The sequence below is a fragment of the Athene noctua genome, chromosome 5 (assembly GCF_965140245.1).
Source record: "Athene noctua chromosome 5, bAthNoc1.hap1.1, whole genome shotgun sequence".
NCBI classification, from domain to species: domain Eukaryota; kingdom Metazoa; phylum Chordata; class Aves; order Strigiformes; family Strigidae; genus Athene; species Athene noctua.
This window is the reverse complement of record NC_134041.1, coordinates 67,508,783-67,528,822: the sequence shown is the minus strand read 5'-3', so window position 1 is coordinate 67,528,822 and position 20,040 is coordinate 67,508,783. Positions and strand designations below refer to the sequence as shown.

The 20,040-nt window shown below is 44.6% G+C and overlaps 1 protein-coding gene across 3 annotated transcripts in view; it reads right to left on the bottom strand.

Annotated features, from left to right (window-relative positions):
- Positions 1 to 20,040, bottom strand: part of INPP5A (inositol polyphosphate-5-phosphatase A) — a 245,053-nt gene that overhangs the window by 93,180 nt on the left and 131,833 nt on the right. For all 3 annotated transcript variants that reach the window (XM_074908024.1, XM_074908023.1, XM_074908025.1), the window contains exons 6-7: positions 15,693 to 15,796; positions 5,975 to 6,027 (exon numbers count right to left, since the gene is read on the bottom strand). In XM_074908024.1, the coding sequence (XP_074764125.1) occupies positions 5,975 to 6,027; positions 15,693 to 15,796 (157 nt within the window). The remainder of the gene's footprint in view (positions 1 to 5,974; positions 6,028 to 15,692; positions 15,797 to 20,040) is intronic.

Here is a 20,040-nt window from a genome sequence, read left to right as displayed (position 1 = left end):
GGGTCTCCCCAGAGCCTTCCCTTCTGCAGCTGAGCACCCCAGGTCTCAGCCTGGCCTGACAGAGGGGCTGCTCCAGCCTGGCCCCTCCTCTGGGCCCGCTCCAGCAGGTCCATGACTCCCTGCGATCACGATGTGTCCACCCTGTCTTCCTGTTCATTTGTGACAGCCATCTACAACTACATCCTACTCAGGGTTAGTGCACAGGTTCCTCAACGCAAGGACTGGGATTTGCTATGAGGCTGCAGCACACTTGGTGGGTTTTGGCTGGTAACAGTATTTCTAACAATAATCATTCTGCTACCCTTACAACGTACCTGTAGGCAACTGTATTTTTGTACCTTAAATCACTTCACACAATCCCACGTTTCACTGTGGCAGAGAACCTTCATGTAGAAGGAATTTTCTGTTACAAACATGCCCAGACAGAGGGATTTCCTATTGTCACCCACATTAATCACGGACGGTGTCACCAGTGGCGGGCTGGCTCCGCTGGTCTCCTGGGCTCTGGTTCCCCACTGCTGACAGACAGGACACAGCTGAGGGGCAAACAGAAAGCTACCCAGGTGCTGTGGCCAAGCTGGCATTCTGCTTCATACCTGCTCTGCTTGGGGCTTTCTGTGCCCTACAGACCTGGTCTGCATCTTCAAAAACTCCATCGTCTCATTGCTTTGCTATGAAGCTCTTTTGGTAACGGGACATGGCGAGTCACAACGAAACCTGAAAACCTGGAAAAGTCTTTCCACGTAGATTTGGCAATACCCCCACCCCCCCTAAGGAAAACCCCTCAAACAAAGCAGTGTATGCAGGAATTCCTGCACACTGTCCAGAGGGACGGAAGGGCATGTGTCTCCCACAAAGCTCCCAAAGGGATGCTGAAGGGACAGCACTGACAGCAGCTATGCTTTGGAAAGGAGGTCCCCCGGCACTGCAGGAGGTGGTGGCCCCCTTAGCTCCTAATGCCTGATACTGCTACGTGCTCAAGAAGCTGCTGCACTTCATTCTGAGGGCACAATATGGGTTACTGTCAAAAACCACATTTTGGATAAGTTCCATGAACACTAATAATTATTACACTAGCACTAGACTGACAAGGGTAAAAAATGTCCTGGGTATAATTGACTAGATATCTTTAAACTTCTTTTAAACTATGAATAAACAAATTACATGCTAGGGCAGATGTAAGTCTGTCCTAGAGGACTGTTACAAGAAACAAGGCTATTTAAAATGCTTTATTCTCACATTCAGAAAATATGCTGGCAAAATTTGGTTGTAACTGATTGGATGTAGCCAGCACTTAAATGGAAGAATGGAGGCAAAATCAAACTGTCACAGCTCTAATTAAAGTCCAGTCTCGCTGACATTTTTAGGCAGGATGGGGGTGGCCATACTAGACATGTTTTAAGCTCTCTGTCCTAGTATGCTTCAGTACTGTCCCTGTCCTTGGCAGCTCAGGCAAACTCCATGGACCAAGGACCTGTCAGCTCCCCTTCACACATGTGGGTTCTTGGTTTTCCTGTCAGAGCACCCTTGAGACAATGCTGATGGCCTCAGAAATGCTCCTCAGCCACCTGCTGCTCTTCCAGGCCCTGGGGATTTTGTGGTAGATCCCCTCTCGGCAGCTCTCATCTTTGGCAGCAGCTGCAGACACACAGTGATGATTTTGTGAAGGCTCCAAAACTGTGTGTTCTTCACCTCAGGATAAGCTAAAGAGATGCTACCAGAGAAAGCAGTAGATCACATGTTCTCATTGCTCTGCTTCACCGATGAACCCCACTGGGGCTTAGTCCAGAGCCAGCTATGGATTTCGAGCTGCCTCTTCCCAGAAAATCCGCTGACTGTCCTCTCCGTGTCGCTCCCTTGGCCCTACTGCTGATTAAAGGTCCACGTAGTGAGCTTTCAGGCCTCTTTGTGAGGGGCCCAGCAACTTACTCTAGTACCTTGCCTGGGACTGCAGATTTAAAAATCAGTTTTCCCCTTTATAGGAGCCAAGCATTCTGACTTTGAACAAGTGGCTAATCATACCGACTTTGCAGTACAGGCCCGTGCACGGACACCTCTGGTGTGAGAATTCGGGGTGGAGATACCAAACAACAGGAGGCAAACACAGCTCTCGTTCCAAAAGGAGTCTGCGGCCTGCCAGCAAGAATGTGGGAACAGGCTTTGGGCAGAGAGAGGTACCACGCAGAAACCCCAAGCTGTGCGCAGAGATTCCCCAGATGGCAGGGAGTCAGGGAGCAGAGGCGGACCTGGCAGGTGTCAGTGCCTGTCAGAGCAGGGAATGCCCAGCACAGGTCACCAGGCTGCGGCACAAAGACCTCTTCCAAAGACACCGGTGGTTGGTTTGGCTGCAGAGAACAGCGTATCTTGCTCCACCAGCGCACAGTGATGACAAAGTAGTCCTGATGACCTTCCTATTAAGATACATAATTAGTACATAACTAAAAACAGAATCTGGGGATGATGGCTGGAGATGCCCACTCCCATCTGTCTGAAGGATGATCAGAAAGAATCCCCACGGGACACCGAGGGACCTGACGTCACCAGCCCACCTCCTGTGTGAAGTACCTACAACCCACCCCACCTGCCTAAAACCTGCTGCTTCTTAAAACTTGCTAATGAAGGACCTTCCATCCACAATTCTCCTGTCCTTAAATTAAAACTTTCATTGTATTACCTGTTTTCCTGCAAATGAAACTGACTTCCTTCTGAAGCCCTTTCTGCATGGGAGACCAAGGGCAACCAGTACCCTCAATGTGGCGAGCCACATGTTTTCAACTCCTGCTCAAACACTCCTACCACTCTAGGCTCTCCTGTTCTTTTTCCAGCTTATCTAAAGCACAGCACTCAAAACAAGATGGAGTACTCTATCAAACGCCCTGGCAGCACCCAATTAAATAATTACCATACCTTCCCCCCTTCACATCCTTCACATGATGTATCTATTAACACATCACAGTAAGATAAAAACGAATCAAATTCAATTTCCTTTCCCTTGATCCTTTTCCACAGGACGGTTAACAAGTCAGTTATTCCCAATATTTGTGCTTTGGAATCCAACTCTCAAGGTGCAATGTTTTGCATTTCCCTGACTTTAATCTTGCAATCCTACTTTCTCTAAAATATCAAACCAATTTTGCTGATTCTGACCTCTGATATACTTGCAAGCATTCCCAGCTTTCGCCACACCTACGTTTTGTAAATGTATTCTCTGCTCCATCCTCCCTACCAAATAGAAACTCTTTACGTAAACCGTGTTTAAGACTGTAATGCGTTCAGAGCACTATCTTGCACCTGTTAACACAATAACGCTAAGAACTACTGGAATAGAAATAAATACCCTCCCTTACATTCAAGATACTAAAGAAAAAAGGCAAAACCAAAGTGCATGTATTTATGTAGTTCTCTTTCATTTTTTTCTTAAAATGAAATCTCTGAGTGCCCCACGATTCCTTAATTCTTCATTCACACTAAAGATAAGCTAATGAAGAATAATGGATGTGAAAAAAATGGATTCACAGAGAAACTCAACTGGGGCAGATCACCGAATCACAGAGGATGGAAAAGAGGGCAGCTGTCTGAAATCTTTTAAGGTCACTTTTTGGGGGTTTTAGAAGCCCTCTGTTTTTGGCATGAGGTACATTCTGTAATGATGTTTTCTTAGGCAGGGAAAATTAATAGCTCCCTTCAAGGATTCACATAGAAGTATGAACAAGTTGTCTTCTGGATATATTTTTATTGAACTATTAGTGTGTAGAAATGTATAGATCAAAAGTCATGATTATGAAAATGGCGAGAACTTTGCATGTGCACCCAGACTGGGTTTAAACACTTACCATATACCATGAATACTTTGTGCATTTAGACCTAATGAGGTGTATTTTCTAAACCCCTGGGTATTTTCCTTAATATTTCACTTTCATTCTCCAGAAATTGTTCACAGTAACTTGCCCCCTCACCTTCTCATTAGAAACACTTGAGAACTTGTTAGATCATGTGGATCACAACCTCAGACTATTCCAGACACAAAACTACCATGATAGCTCATCTCATTGCAGATGAGAAAAAGCTGTGAGCCTCCTCACTCTTACCTCCCAACACACCCTAAAGAAACATAAGCATAGTATATTGTCTGATCAGGACATCTCGCTACAGACTGCTCCTTCCAAGAACCACCCTTTTTTAGTATCAATCTGTAAGAATACATTTCCTTTAAATCTGTCTCTGAAGAACATTTTTTTTTCTTGGAAAGTCCTAGAAATAAATTCACAGTATTTTTTCTGCAATGAGGTAATTTGAGAGGACAGCAGAGACAGAACCTGAAAAAGTCACAACATAAGAGGGAAGGCCAGATTAGCAATTGGTGCTAAATACCCACTTGTGCAGATCTCTGGTGCTGGAATCACATGCCATGTCATATGGATTTGGAAAAATTAATAAGAGCCTACATTATCCCATAGCTGCCCACCTGATTTCTCCGTCAGAAGTCTATAAAAGGAGAAAACTTGGTGCTTTTTCCATTTTTCACAAACTATCTGCTTAAGCTAATAAATCTGCTTATGCAAACAAGCAAGAACACTGGTCAGCACTCAAAAGTAACTCTGTGTGAACACTCATGAGACTTTAAAGTGAAGCTTACAATTTTAAGACATGAACAATCATAGGAGGAAGGGAAAAATGTTGAACATTCACATACTGTGACATAAATAAGCAGTGAAGACCAGAACTATGACTCAATGGTAAAAAGTATGGTCAGATTTCCAGGTAGGACCAGAGAAATCTGAAGCACCTGTGGGTTCACTGAGCTCTCCTTGAGTTAAAACGAGGAGTATCTCCAAGCTCTCTCAGGTATAGGGTTTTGTACAACCAGCTGCTCCCCCCAACACACACTACTACCATTACTCCGATGATTGTTACTAAAGGCAGCATTTTCACACACAGGCAGTGGTGAGATACACCTCCTGTCCACACCAGCCAGCAGCACTGCTGCCAAAGACAATCATCTAGTGTGTAACACCTCGACCATGTTCAACTTCTCTGTCCTACAGCTGTCTGCTCCCCTCAGCCCCCACCTCGCCAGGCTGTTGGGTCATCCCAAAAGCAAAAATGTTTGTTTCTTCTGTGGATTCCACAGCACATCTCACGAGGAGCACTCTCTGCTTTCAGGACAGCCGGGTTAGCTGCACCTGAGTGAGCCTTGCTAGGCGGGAGCCTTGCTGGGCGGGAGCCTTGCTCGGCAGTCTGGGCAAGAGGTGTCTGCTGGCTCCCTGCTGCCCCTCTGCCAAACCCTACGAGTAAGGGCTGGGCTGCTGGGTGCTTTATTCTACTCTAGGACAAAAATAAGCAACCCCAAAGAAAACAGGACCATGCCTTACGTTGAAAATGGGAATCCTGACCTCAATATGACAAACAAAAAGTCCTGTTCCAGTAAAAATAATATAGTAGGAGCTGGTTTAAAAAAGCTGCGTTCCTTAAAGGTAGGGTCCCTCCACTGACTTCAGTGGAAACTGGACTGAGCTTAAAGAGTTCACAGAGAACAGTGTCTGTGCTCAGAAATGCCAGCGGCGAGGGCTGCGCACACCCTGGCACGGGCACCCAGCCCGGGCAGGCCGCTGCAGCCCCGGGGGTGCCGGGTGCGACGGGAGCGGCAGTGGGGACGCCTTCAGCTCCAGAGCGTGACGCCCGTGGCCCTGGTCACAGACACCAAGCTTGCTTCATCATGCTTGACTGAGAGCTTGCTTACGACCTGAATTATCCCATGCTAATTGTGAATATTAACCCCACATTTTGTTATGCATCATTACAACTTACTGAGCATTATGTGTTCAATAAATAATAAAGCAAAGCAACTGCTTTGGAACCAATCTGTGCTGTGAATAGACCAGTATGTACACATGAACACCTCCTCTGAAACAGCTGTTAACAGAAACATACACAATACACACATGATCACAAATAACTTACAGATGCAACTTACCAATCAGTAATACACCATCTTGTTCGAATGAAACCTTTTCTGGACCACTTGCACTGAAAAACAAGCAAATAGGAATCAGTCACCTTAAGTAAAAGATTACTGTGGGAGGGAAATGTACAGAGAACAAAATAAAACAAAGTTCACCCATATGCTGTCATAACAAGGACTACTTGCCAATGAGGCACCTGGAAAACATGTATTGTGTCTCTTATAAAGACCGGAATTATTTATATTTTTGGTCCTGCAGCAGTTATAAACTTACATGTAAAATTAATAAAAGTCCTGGTAGTTGTTTATAGATGAAAGACAAGCAATTAGGAAAGCTTTACAACTGTATTTATGCTTAGCCTAAACCAGAAAATTCTTACTGCCTATGCACCAATGTCTCAGCTTCTTTGTAATTTTACCTGAACTGTAAAATGTCATCGGAGATTTACATCAAACTGAAATGAATGAGATATGCTAGAAAGCTATTTCTCCTGCTGAGCCAACCCGCCCAATATTTCTATAAAAGTTAAGGGGAATTTAAATAATGGTAAAACATTACATTTATCAAAACTGCAACATCCACGAGAAAGCCACAAATCAGCTCATGCCAACATGTGGCACTTATGACACAGCAAAAGGATTTTTTCAGCACCACTCCTGAGCTGCTGCTGTGAATTACAGCCTCCCACAGAAAGACCTGATTCGGCACCCTATTTATTCACTGTTAACAATGAACGTGGGGCTAGGCTAATGTTCTCCAGTAATGAATATTGCACCAGACAGGCCTAAATAATGATACCAGTGATTCTGCAGCAGAAGACTGCAACTCCTTACCACGCACAGAGTGCCAGCCGTGGCAGAGCACCCCCGGGCAGGGGAATGGCTCTCCTGAGGCGCTGCCTTCAGAAGAGACTCGCCAGACCTATTGATCCGCCTCGCTGTGAGCACACAGTCCGCATCAAATTGTAAAGTCCCTGAGATAGCGAAGTGCTGCACAAAATCTAAACGGGCTGTTTCCTCATCGCCCTTCAGATCAGAGTCACCTGCCCCCCACCTCCTCCCCCCTTCAGGCGCAAACACAGTGGCACAGTCGGGACCAACCAGACACAGCACCACCGCTCCTTTCCCACTGGGGTTCTCCTCGCATTCAAAATGTGCTTATGAAGATTTTAAAGTGTTTATTTTACCGAATTAATAGCTGATTCTTGAAAGCTTGAAGGTGAAAACTATTTACTGATATGCAGTTGTCCTCTTCTATCCAAACCCAGGAAAATGTGCAAAGTTACTTGTAAGTGACAGCTTATTTCCTTGATTGCACTCAATTTCAGAGCTTGTAATTTTGTGGGAAAAGCGTTACCTATATGCTACAAAACTAAGCAGTAAAAAATTGTCTACAAAATTCATGCAGGGCTATGTACTCCAGATTTTGGGAAACCTGTTTTTAGTATTCCTTACTTCAGGTGGCAATCTCAGAATCACCTTTCTGCAGGCCTGTGAGACCTTCCTAGAGAGACTGCTAGACAGAGGACAGCAGTCCTCCCGCAGCATCGAGCCCAAGAACAGGCACTGAGGACAGAGGCCTCTGGGCATTCAATCCAAATTTGTATTTTGATACCACGGACACACCACGAACAGCTTTCTTCTGTTCTTAGTCTCTACTTACAGTTGGCTTTCAGTAGCTCACAGGACATATATAAAGAAGGAATAAAAGAAATTAAAAAATGTTTAGCCAAATGTAAAGGTTTCCTATAGACAAAAGGAGAAAAGCCTCCTAAACCAGAAGGATTATACAGAATTAAAGGACTTCTCTTCCGAGCAGACGCAAAGTTTACAGCACGCCCCGCCCCACAGACCCACCTGGTGACTCCTGGCAGCATCAATTCTGTAACTACAGAACGGGGGGAAATGAGTGGTTTTGAGATATTTAGTAATTAACATCAGTTGTTGTTTGCTGATGCTTATAGGTGCTTAAATCTTTTAAAAATTTGGGCTTTTGAAAGCAAGTAAATTTGCCTAGGTCTAGTAAGGTCGTATTCGGGGAGGAAATCCTTGTGGTGCTCTGCTCTGAAATCCAGCTGATGGATACATCCAGAGGGGAACTAATTTCTCTGAATCCTTATTACTTTTGCCTTAGAAGAGCCCAACTTTTGATTTATCCTAAACTGCAGCTCTACTCACAAAAACTCTGTGGTGAGTGTGAACACGTATCTACTTCATTGGAAATATTTTTTTTCCAACACTGAGGAATAACCTCCTGTGTAGATGCAGCAGCCACCGTGGTCAGTCAGGGAACGGCTGGCTGGAGGCCTACGCACCGAACCTTCCTGAGTCTGGCTTTCACGGCTGAGCTACAAACCCCATCACGCAGTAAGGCCTCTTCTATTCACAGTTTCTGTGATGATCATGACAGCGTAGTTACAAGTTAAGATTTGGCAAAATGTTGACATTTATTCAAAGGCAAAACAATGACAAAAGTTAAATGCTAAAAGCATTCAAAATTGTCTTAAATCTAATCTCAATCAAAAAAGGGGAGCTTTGCCATTCCATTCTTAAAAATAACTATATTGAACTTTTAATTACCGAAGAACAATACATAGAACTTAAGATCAAATAGCCCATGCCCATGATGTGGCACAAGATAATGTCTTCAATCAAACTGTCACTTTTCATTTGCTGTTTTCCTCTTTGGCAACAGAAGAGGTACTTCACAAGATGTAACATTAAAACAGGGCCAAGCAGGCCGTGTGCTCAGAGCCATACCCAGTGACTCCACAACCTGCTTGGGCCCCTCTTCTGCTCTTTACCCTCATGGTGAAGTCTTTTCCCGGATTTAGTCAGATGTTCCCTTGCTGCAGCTGATGAGTGCTGCCCCCCGCACTGTGGCTGCCCACCACCCCACGGCACCACCCTTCCAGAGCCACCGCTTGGCCACTGCAATCAGCAGTGTGGTTGCCCATCACCCCGTCCTGTGGCAGCACAGACGGGCTCGCTGGCTTCTCCTCCCACATCCCGTGCTCCTGCCTCCGCTCCGCCTGCCCACGCCTGGCTGGCACAGGGGCTGCCAAACCAGACACCGGAGATGTGACTGGCCTCGGGGTGCCAAAGAGACGGAGGAGTTCCTTCCTGAGACCTAAGGCCTCCCGGGATGCTGCCGGCCACCTCTGCTCCCACAGTGCCGGCTCACGTCCAGCTTGCTGTCAGCCTTCCAGCCGTTATACTCCACCACCCAGCACACGTGTCACCAGCCGGGCTTGGAGACACCGTGGGACACCCCATCGAAGGGCTGCCTGGAGTCAGCACATACAACACCCACAGCACTGCCCCTGTCCAGGCAACCGGTTGTCCAGGGAGATTTGCTCCGTCGCCTTCCCGTGACCGAGGAGAGGCCACCAGGGACCCTTCTTGAAAAGAGCTGAGACAGTGCTCTCCCAGCCCTCAGGAACCTCTCCCTTCAAAGACGGCAGCACGAAGCCTTGCCATGACATCAGCCGGATCCGCCTCTCCCTTGGGTGTGACCCCCCTGCTGCCACGGGCTCACACATGTACCATTAATTTACGGCTTTGTGCAACCAAAGCGCACGAGACTAAGAGTCCTGTGGTGGATCACCACCCCTCCTCCAAGAGGCAGCCCACAGGACTCATTCTGTCACCGACGACCTCACCCACACAAGCAATACCAGCATAAAGTACACCCAACCCTGGGCACTGCTGCATGCCTAACCTGACACAAGCCAATTAAAAGGTATTTGCAACACAACTGATATTTCATGACATGGTAAAATGCAGAATTTCTTATAGCAGCCTGGTGTTTCCTCACACATACACTGCAAATACTGGTTTTAAGGACAGTAGTTACATATCAGAGGCTATTTTACCAAAAATTTACCTTAGTAAGTGTAACTGAAATTCTGACACCTATTAGAAGTCCTTAAAAAATTTTTTTTAAAAATCACAATTTGAAAACTTGTAGTTACATTCTGGCAGCCTTTTCTTTGTGAATAGAGTCTCTCAGGAGATCGTGCTGACCTTTTAAAACCCCCTAGAAACACCACCTACATAAATAACCTCTGCTACATCGGGTAAAAGGACCTCCAGACAACATTAACATGAAGAGAGAGGTTATAGAGGGCTAATGTCAAAAAGCACTGTGAGCAATAAGTAATGCACACAAACCATGATTGATAATGACTAGCACAGAGCCTTAATTCATCTTTTCTCCATCATTTTACTGAGAGGGACCATATCAAATTAAATAGTGACCCAGCAAGGGTTTATTCAACCATACAAAGCAGGGGCATGAAGGAAAGACGTATTAAAGCGGCAATGACTGCGGTGTAATTGCAGCTTCTTAAAGGAACACGCAGCTTGGAGGAAGAGGGAATCGTGTACACGAAGCAGCTGCCTCCTGAGCAGCAAGAACAGCCGAGGCTGCAGGCGACGCTCGGCACTAACAGGTACGTGAGAGCGACTCCTCAAGGCCTCACCCGCCAGCCCGGGTTCCACAACTCACAGCACGCTCAGCGTTTCACCAGCCAGGAACAGGAGTGTGCTACGACAGCTTTCCATAAAACCCCTGCAGAACCTACTTCCTGCCCCAAAATGACTTCTTTCGTTCCTTAGGTCACTTTACAGAATGAAAGAATTCATGCTGTTGTGTTTTCGGGAGTTTGTATACAAGCTGTTCAGAGTACTTTTCTAATTTCCCTGTATTTCAGAACAATATGCAGCATATGGAAAACTCAAGCCCCATTCAGCCTTTCTGCACTATCAAGCAGTGTAACAGCACTATCAGTCATATTTTTACTGCTAAAGATTTTTAGAAGACACTGCATAAATTTAAAAGTCTGCAAATGAAAATATCTATGGCACTCATCAAAAAAATGTATAGTGAGAGCTTAAGAATATGAAGTCAGTCTATCTAATGACTATTAGATAGTCTAAAGTCTATTATGTAGTGTAATAATTTAATTGATAATTTGCTTTTTTCACGTAATGCTTTCAACACCCTTTATTTACCAGAAAAGACAGGACAAAGAATTTAGTAAGAATCTATCTATTGAAAGGACACATTTAACTACCTGTGCATGATGTAAGCAAATGTAAGAAATCTGTGATAAAACTTACACTTGCTCCACTTATTTTTACATACAAAACCATGGGAATTGCAAATCATCGTGGCTGTCGACTTCTTCCCATACACACATCCCCAGTGAAGTCACCAACCAGCAGCAATACATAATTTCTTCATTAAAAGTTATTTTAGACAACAGAAATACAATAAAGATGCAAATTTTGAAAGAAAGCGGAGGTATTTATTTGTAAGAAAGTCCTAAGTCGCCACGCCAGGGTGGCAGAAGGCAGGTGGAAGCAGCAGACTGAGCGTGGTGGGGCAGAGTTTTCAGGGGTCCCTCTTCCATCCATTGGACAACCTCAAAAGACCGAGTGGGGAAAGGGGAGTGCAGGAGTGGGGAAGTGAAGTCAGTGGGGCCTGACCCTGCCAGCACCTGGACTATAATGCTCCAGTTTAGGTCACTGCCAAAACCAGCCGAAAATAACAGTACGTGTTTGAAGTCCTCACACAGACTGTGTCAGCATGTTCTCACACTGCATATTCACTGTCAGAGATACAATATTTCTTCTATTTTACAAAGCACCTTCTTTTTCTTCCTACATTTCACTAAACTCTCCAAAGAGCATTCAAGTCTGTAAGAATTCTTCTCTTTGGAACAGCAGAATTTAGGGTCGATAGGAGTATAAACAACAGACCTAGACTTTGGGTGCCCAACCCAAAATACGATAGCAATTCTGTAGCTCATTTCCTTTTTCTGAGAATGCAAAGAGTCATTATGAAACTTACTTTATAAAATAGTCATTAAAGGCAGATAATTACAATAATAAGATTTATACTACGAAGGTAACAGCAGCACAGTGGTAACGGGACGTGGAACTGGCAATGACGAGGTTCCACAGCTCACCCCAAAATGACAACACTGACACCTCGGTCTCGCAGTGCATTTGCTGCCCTGGTCAGGACAAGCCTAACAGCATTTCACCACATTCTCTTCAGGTAAGATCTTCTTTAGGACTTACCTATACAGCCAAATTATACTATTGTTGGAGCATATGATTCAAAACAGCTAGCAAGCAGCCATGGTGGAGGGAAATATGACGGTTTGGGCGTTTCACTTGGCCCAAGAATTCCAGCACAGGAGACTGGGGAGGGACTTCAGCTCATGCTAGAGAATGCTACCCAGTCTAGGCTGAACAAAGCATGGACACCTATGCCTCCATAAATTACCTTTAGACAATTGTAACTTGAACACACTTACTTAATTCCTTTAATTACAATGAATAATTCACTTCTTAATAATTTCTCTATTTAACATTAAGAATGGAGATGTCAGTAGGCTTTGGACCTAATGCAGCCCAGTAGCTGAACCACTGTTTAACATCTTAAATATAAAAATGCCATCCTTCACCTTAGATATATTCTGCAGCTGAACAACATGCCTTACACATTTTGGATCACTGATGTGCTTTAGTACTTCCAGATATAGTATTTGGAAGGAAGAAACTTTTGGAGACAGAATTTAAAGAAGAACTATAGCTTGGGAAGGAGGAAAGAGAAAATTGTTTCTTATTGCAGATTTCAAAGCAACAATCTTTATTTTGACTTTAACAGATAGTCACTAGCTGATTTGCCATCTGTAAGCTGGCATAAAAACAGGGAGAGAAGATATAGATCATCCGTACACTCTCAGAGAGGTATCTACATTTTAAAATAGGAAAAAAAATTCCTGCTTCATGTCCCAGAAAGGGGATACCGCATCTTTCACCTTACAGTATTAAGTCTCTTCTCAGATCCTCTGTTAATAGGATTCCTTTAGCCAGCAGATGGATTGTGAATACAGGCAGTTTCATCTACTAAAAGACAACATAAATCATCATTGAGAAAGGAGAGACCGCAGTAAGGTTATCACCATACAGCCTTCTCCATGAAAGGTTTGCATTAAAGCATTAGTGAAATTAATTCATCTTTCATAAGAGCTTTGAGCAGTATCTGTGATCTATGATAACAACCAATTTCTCACTATGGGAAAAAAAAATTACTCAGTCCTGATAGACTACACAAATCTGCTTTTTTTTAAATGGCCTAACATTATCTGGAGTGTTGCTCCCAGAGGCATCATTTGAGTCTTATGCCTAGCCAAGAGGACCCATAAATCAAGACAGAAAGTTTTGTTAGTTTTATATGCAGTGGGCTGTAATTATTTTGAATTGCATTATGCCTCAATCATTGTAATTACTTTTAGATCATCCTTAAGCAGCAGTAATAAAAAGAAAAGAAATCAGTCTTAAACCATTTCTCACGCAAAACATTGCAAATTGATACGAGAAGTCTGGTTAAAACACACAAGAGCACGTAAATGTAATGTTTGGACAGATAATGCTGCTTGTGCATTTGATGTGTCAACTCAAATTTTCAAAATACACATTATTTTGTGGTCTTTTAATTAGAAACGCTGTTACCAGCACTTGTCTAGGAAGAAAATAGGTGGTAACAAGATTAATTTAAAAAATAGAAACATGTATATGAGAACCAGAACTGTGTAACTGTTGTTTTTCTGATGTTGCTGTACTTACACGTGCTTGAGAGACTCTTTGGTCTTCAGTTCAAAATGAAAACCAGCACAGTGTAAAAATAATCACCATTATTTCCTAACTTTTGAAGTTGCATGAAAAGCATGCTGCTTCGTCTCTGCTAGTTGCACACCAAATGAGCACGGAAAGGCACAGAACTGTAAACACTGATGCTGCTGTTCTCTGCATTACTGATGTCCTGGGGAGCCCGTATCACTGTCCCCTCCCACTGGGCAAAGCTCTGCAATAAAACGGGTAAATCCCCCAGCCCGTCCTACGGGTCGGGCCACAACATGACTGCAAGGAGCTGTGCTGTGTGCAGGAACAGAACTACACCTCCGAGGTGCTTCAGGGATTCCTTCATATCTGAATTGTGAGTGTCTGTGGATTTTCTCTTTTGCTATGAATTCCTCCTCCAGGAAAACCCTGTCCCTGAACCACCAGAGCACGGTGCCTTCTTCTCAGAAAAGTCAGGTAAGGTGATGTAACGAAGGGGAGCAGGGTGAAGGCGTCAGACCCTCACAAGCATCAGCTGCCCCTCGTGCCCCCGACCGAGCAGCTGAGGTGACGCTGCCGGGCACACGGAGTGGGGAGCTGCTGCTCCAAGAGCAACACGGCACCCGCCGATCCCCGGGTGCCCAGGAAGGTGAACACAATCCCACCTCCACAAACCCCTGTGGGAAGCCACTAGACCCAACAGTTTCTCCAGGAGACTGTGAAGAATTGTCCATGTGAGAGGTGGTAATAAACGGTGCTGAACAAGTTACAGATTTGCCAGTCTCACAATGAAACAATAGCAGTGAAATAACGACGGAAATAATTCTTCTGGTATCAGTGACCAATCCATAATTGGGCCTAGTGCTGCCAAACGTGGTAACAGCTCCGCGCTCAGCGCTCTCGGTGTCACAACCACATCACTCAGCAGCACCGCTCGCTTCCTACGTACGCTGTCAGTCACCCCCACGGCTACAGCTCACTGCTGCTGGGGGAGAAAAATAAACCTCTGAGAAACTGCTTGAGGTTCCTTCAAAATGATGTAACACTCAACTTCAAAGACGTATTCAAGATGTCTATCCACAGGAGGTAAAAGCCAGTAAAATGATGTCAAAAGCAGTTTCCCTTCCAGTATAGAGAATATAATTTGGCATCAAAGTCAAGAAGAAGAATAACCTACATCCCATCAACCCCGCAGTTATTTACACAACATTCTTCCAAGCACACATGGACTTTGTAAATATCTCTAAGAGTGTATTTACAAATTCTAAATTAATTTTTAAAGTTTATTTAGTTCTTCCTTATATTAAAGCAGTAACATGCCTGTTCGATCCACAGATGTTACAGGAATTCAAGAAACTGATTCCCTGTAGTAAACACCAAGCATTAAACACCCGTGTTCTAGATGTTCTTAAGAAATTGGAAATGAGCAAATTAAACATCAAAGAAGAGAACTGCCAGCAAAGAGTGCCTGTGCATGTGCAATTGCGCTTGCAGGTGCAGTGGAAGAAAACCCTCAGCTGTGCTGGTGTTTCTGGGTTTGACAAGACCTTCACCTTCACCCCCGCAGCACTCCCCGGTTGGTAAGGGAACAGCAAAAAAAGGGAGTTCGAGGGCAGGGTCAGAGGCAACACGTCAGTGTGTTTCCAAGTTACGTGTATTCCTGCAGCAATAAGAAACCACCTTTTCCCCACATAGTGGCAGCGACTGCAGCGGTACCCAGGTGAACAGAAACCAGCGTGCCTGCAGCCACGGCGAGGAGCTGCTGCCCCTGCACACGGACGGACCCTGCTGAGGGCACCTCTCCCCTGCCAAGGAGCGCGTCTGCGTCTCCCCGCGACTGGCCCCGTGTGCCGCTTCCCTGGCTGGAAACGCCCAAACAAGTCTTTTCCTCACTGTCCCCATCCTAGCCAAAGGACTCCGTCTGAATTTTGTAAATCCGTGCAATGACTTCAAACATGTATTACAGGTGATAAGAAACCAACAAACAAATAAAAACCAAGACTCACCTCTGACCTTATTTACATTATTGACAGTAGCTACTCAAGTAATCAGAGCAAACCAGAGTAAACCTGATATCTGGGATTGTACATACCTCAGGGAAATAATCCTGTGGAAACTTCTCCTTTTCCAGCATGGGCGTGCTTTCTAAAGTGTCTGAGTAGATTTCTTTCCCAGTAACCTTTTTATACTTCTTAGCTAGGAAGAGATATAAAACAAAATTTACATACATATCTTCAACGAGCAATTGTTGAAGCAATTGTTGTATAAGCAATTTCCAGCACTCATTGGTAAAGCAGTGGCATCTGCAAAACAGGTGGTAAGGACTGAGCAAAACCATGCAAGCCCTGAGCTGTTCTGGAGGAAAAACCACTAAACCATGTGTAAAGGGAGTTGTTTGTATCAGGCACCTTTAAGCTTTACAGTTGTGGGTGCTGTTACTTTCACCACCCAGAGCCCTGTCACGTGTTGGAGCTCTGATTATGAACCACGTCTCCGTACACCCTCACACTCAAACTTTCTGGCGTGGCTCTCCCAGGAGATGCCTGTGTCCTCAGCCAGTATCCAGCAATCCACACTGGATAATTAACAGGAAAATTAATTAATACAAAACACATTAAGGTGAAAAGTGTTACTTATGAGTAGTGATTACCTGTATGCTTTACCTAGCAACTCTTTTTTCCAGATTTTAAGTCCACCTACCTAACCATCAAGTGATGCACACCTGTAACACATTATCAATCACATCTTTTACCCATCAAACAAGTACATAATCATTATTTTAGATCATCTCAGCTTTTTGCCTTCTGCTTTAAATCAACAATATTGACAATCATCATCAACTTAGTGTCTGGTCACACTTAGATTGTCTGCTGAGCCAGTGGGGGGCTGACTTTTGTCATCCTAGAACTGACCCAGCAATGCTGGCGGAACTCCTGGTGAAAGATGAGTTGACCACAAGTTGAGTGGTCTGCTCCTTTTGTGGAACTGATCTGAGGCAGACTTGTTTTTAATTAACAATTGTCTCTGCAAATAAAGGTGTCATCCCCAAGTCATCTACTGAAGTCATGCAAATACTACAAATGCCCTGAGATGAAACAAGAAATGTGAAAAAAGTTCTTGTATGAACAGAGCAAATGTTTTCCCTCAGGGACACAAGAGTAGCAGAGAATACGCTGCCCCAAAACCAAGAGGTTTACTGAGTGGTCTAGAACAGGAAAATTAGAAATGTCTCTCTGAAATGTCCCAAACCAGAAATGGGGACATCAACAAAATTTAGAAACAGCAATGTGAAACCTGATAAAAAGAGGAAGTTCCTTTTCTGCTTAATGTGTTATTTTGCTGGGCAACTCACTGTCCCAGACTGCCAGACCTGAGCAAGATCCTGAAAAAGTCTGGAGATCTGTAACACTGAAATACCCAGAGCTGCAGCAGGAATCACCGTGCATGAGCAGAACTCAGAGGACAGCTGTTAAGCGTCACGGCCTGACCTAAACAGACTCCTGAGGCCCAACGGCCTCCCCGCTGCCCGCCAGCGGAGCCGCTCCGGGACTCTGCCGCGTGCAGCAGGAGCTGCGGGAGCCGGCAGCACAGCGGCCTGACCAGCACTGCCATCCCGGCAGCCGCGGGGGGCAACGAGTGTCCCTGTGTGCCAGCCTCCAATCAAGGCAGCCAGTGACGTAAATCGCCAAGGTTCAGCTGGGTGTCCCTTAACCAGTTAAGAGACTGTAAATGGTTAAAAAATAAAAATAAGATCTCAGACAAAAAGGCATCCCCCCTCCCCTTATTTTGTCCTGAAACATTCTGTGCTTATACAAGCAGCTCAGACAACTCTGAATTATTTGTACTGTCACTTGAAGACCCTTAGAGTAAAAAAAGTCTTATTTTTGAATGGCCTTCACTGGTACTAGGCCTTCTGCATCAGGTCTCCTGACCAGATTATTTCAGTCCAAGAAAGTAAAAATCTTTCTCTGGGGATATGCAGAAGATGAACTGGACTCACTCCATCCAAATCCCGTTTCAGCTGCTCTGTGACCTTGTAGCCACCCGCCTCTTTCAGATCACCCATTTCTGGCCACCAGCACAGGAGGCTGAGGTGCATTTAAAGCTGGAATGGGTGCTGTGTCTGTAAAAGAGACTTAGTGGTAAAGCACATCACTTTCCAAAGTTTTTAATGAATGGTAACATCACAGACACACAGCCCAGACTTTCCAGCCTTAACAATCAATCTATGGATCTCTACAGCTCATGAACAAGAGGTTCTGCTTCTTGATCCACTTCGTACTCGGTCTCTCTCCTGATCAGGACAATGTATTGGCATGTCTAAAGGTGAGAACCTGACTTAACTTTCCAAACTCCTCCGACACAGGAATTTGGGAAGCTATCTGACAGCCACCGGTAAGCTGGAACCACCCAGCTGGATTGAGTTTTGACTAGAAACGCATTCCAAAACAATTATCAAGAGCCCTGAACTGTCCACTTCTACTGGTTATCTGGTGAAAATATATGAAGCAATACAAACCCTTGTCATTTAAATTGCCCCAGATAAAGTATTTTATATAATCTGAGGAAGCATTTACTGTAATGTAGCAATATATCTTCAGGGGGAAAAAAAAGTATCATTCTTTATGTGCCAATCACTTTGAGATCTGGCTCCCACAGGGAGACTAAACAAACACCCTGATAAACTGATGCGGCATGATCCTGAGTAGATCACGGATGGATGTGCCTCTTTCAGTAAGTTTAACAGTGTCAGCAAAAAGATCCTGATGTCATTCAGGATACAGAAAGCATTTGGCAGAACTGTAAGGACTGAAGACTTCTGCTGTGAGAACCTAAATAAAAGGTCAGCGTTTGGCAGAAAGGAGGCACTTTGCCACCAATGGATGTTACCATCAGTGCTGAAGATGAACCAGTGATTCATCCACATGGCTGCTGAGAAGCAAACGCAGGAGGGAAGCACCATGTCTTCTCATGTCCCTCCAGGTAACTGCTCACTATTTCTGACTTCTCACCAGAGAAAATGGGATTCTTTCTGTAAGCCAAAGCACTAGACTGAAACTGGCCTAATACCCCAGCCAGCAAACTCCTTTGCTGGACAACGGCGCTTTAGAACTTGTAGCCTGCCAATCGCTTAAATTCCCAGCAAACTTTTGGGCCTCTGACCACTGTAAAAACAGTCCAACACCCTCTGTGCTGTAGCAAATAACGTGAGGCTGTAAGATAAAATTGTTCTCATTTTAGAACTCAAATATGTCTTCCTGAGAACTGAAAAACAGAGACAATCTTTTTTTCCCCAAATACTGCATTCAGTCACATCCAACTGTGCAGCGAATTTTGAAAAGACACAGTGATGTTACAGGAATATTGAATTGTACATAAACACCTATTTTTTGCATGTGTTTGAGTAGAACCAGAATTTCATAATGATTTTTGTGCAAAGAACATTTGTATCCATTTGGATTTTTCCTCTGATTTAAGAGCTTAATACACTGTGAAAATGTCAATAGTCATGAAAGAAGAGGCAAGTTTTACATTTCCCCTGAAAGATGGGAGCCTTCAGGGTTATATTTTACAAACACTACACTGGGAGACTGATTCTGCTCTACATTAAGAGTGCAGCGGGTGACTTACAACACCGATTCAGCGTAGCACCTGCTTGATTTGGATTTTTATTAAGAGTTTTTTCTTTCCAAGTGATGACTGGGCCAAACACATCTTTATGTGCACCATTCACAACCCCATCTGGCTTCACTAAGGTTCTGAGGAGCAAAAGGAAGCAGTGAACATTTAAAGCATCTATTTTCTGGAACAAGTATCTGCTTATTTCTTTGGTATTGATTGTTTTCCCCTACACTTCTTCCTTCCATTTTCTCAATTTGTTTTAATTCTTACATTTTCTTTTAAAAGATGTACAGTAGCAAATAAGCTGTCAATCAACAATTAATAAACGCAGAACACTCCTCTTTTCCTAAACCAGTTGTCCTTTCCCTCTGTCAGATGCTGCCAGAGCAGGACACCTCTCGTCTGTGACCAGCAGGAGGGAACTTTAGGCGGAATTCAGAGTGAAGCTGCTGGTCCTCCAGTGCTGGCGCAGGCGCGACGAAGTGTGGGCTCAGGAATTAGGTGTGCAGATACAGCTCGCTACCACTGACACCTTGCCACCCCCTGGCACAAGGAATGCACAGCTCCGAACAACGGCGGAGCAGCAGGCTGCTCAGCCCAGGGATGGGGGTGACACCCGGCTGCACGGGCAGTGGCAGTCTCCTCCGATGTTCACACCTGGACACAGGTCATCTGAAAATGCTGTTGTCACTTAGTGCCTGCAAAGCTCTCCTAGCCTGGGAGAACGGCTAGCTACAGCCTCTCATTACAAGTCCCTACATCACTACTGAGTTTTCCAGTACGGTCTCTCAGAAATAAAATCCACTCTAAACTGCCTA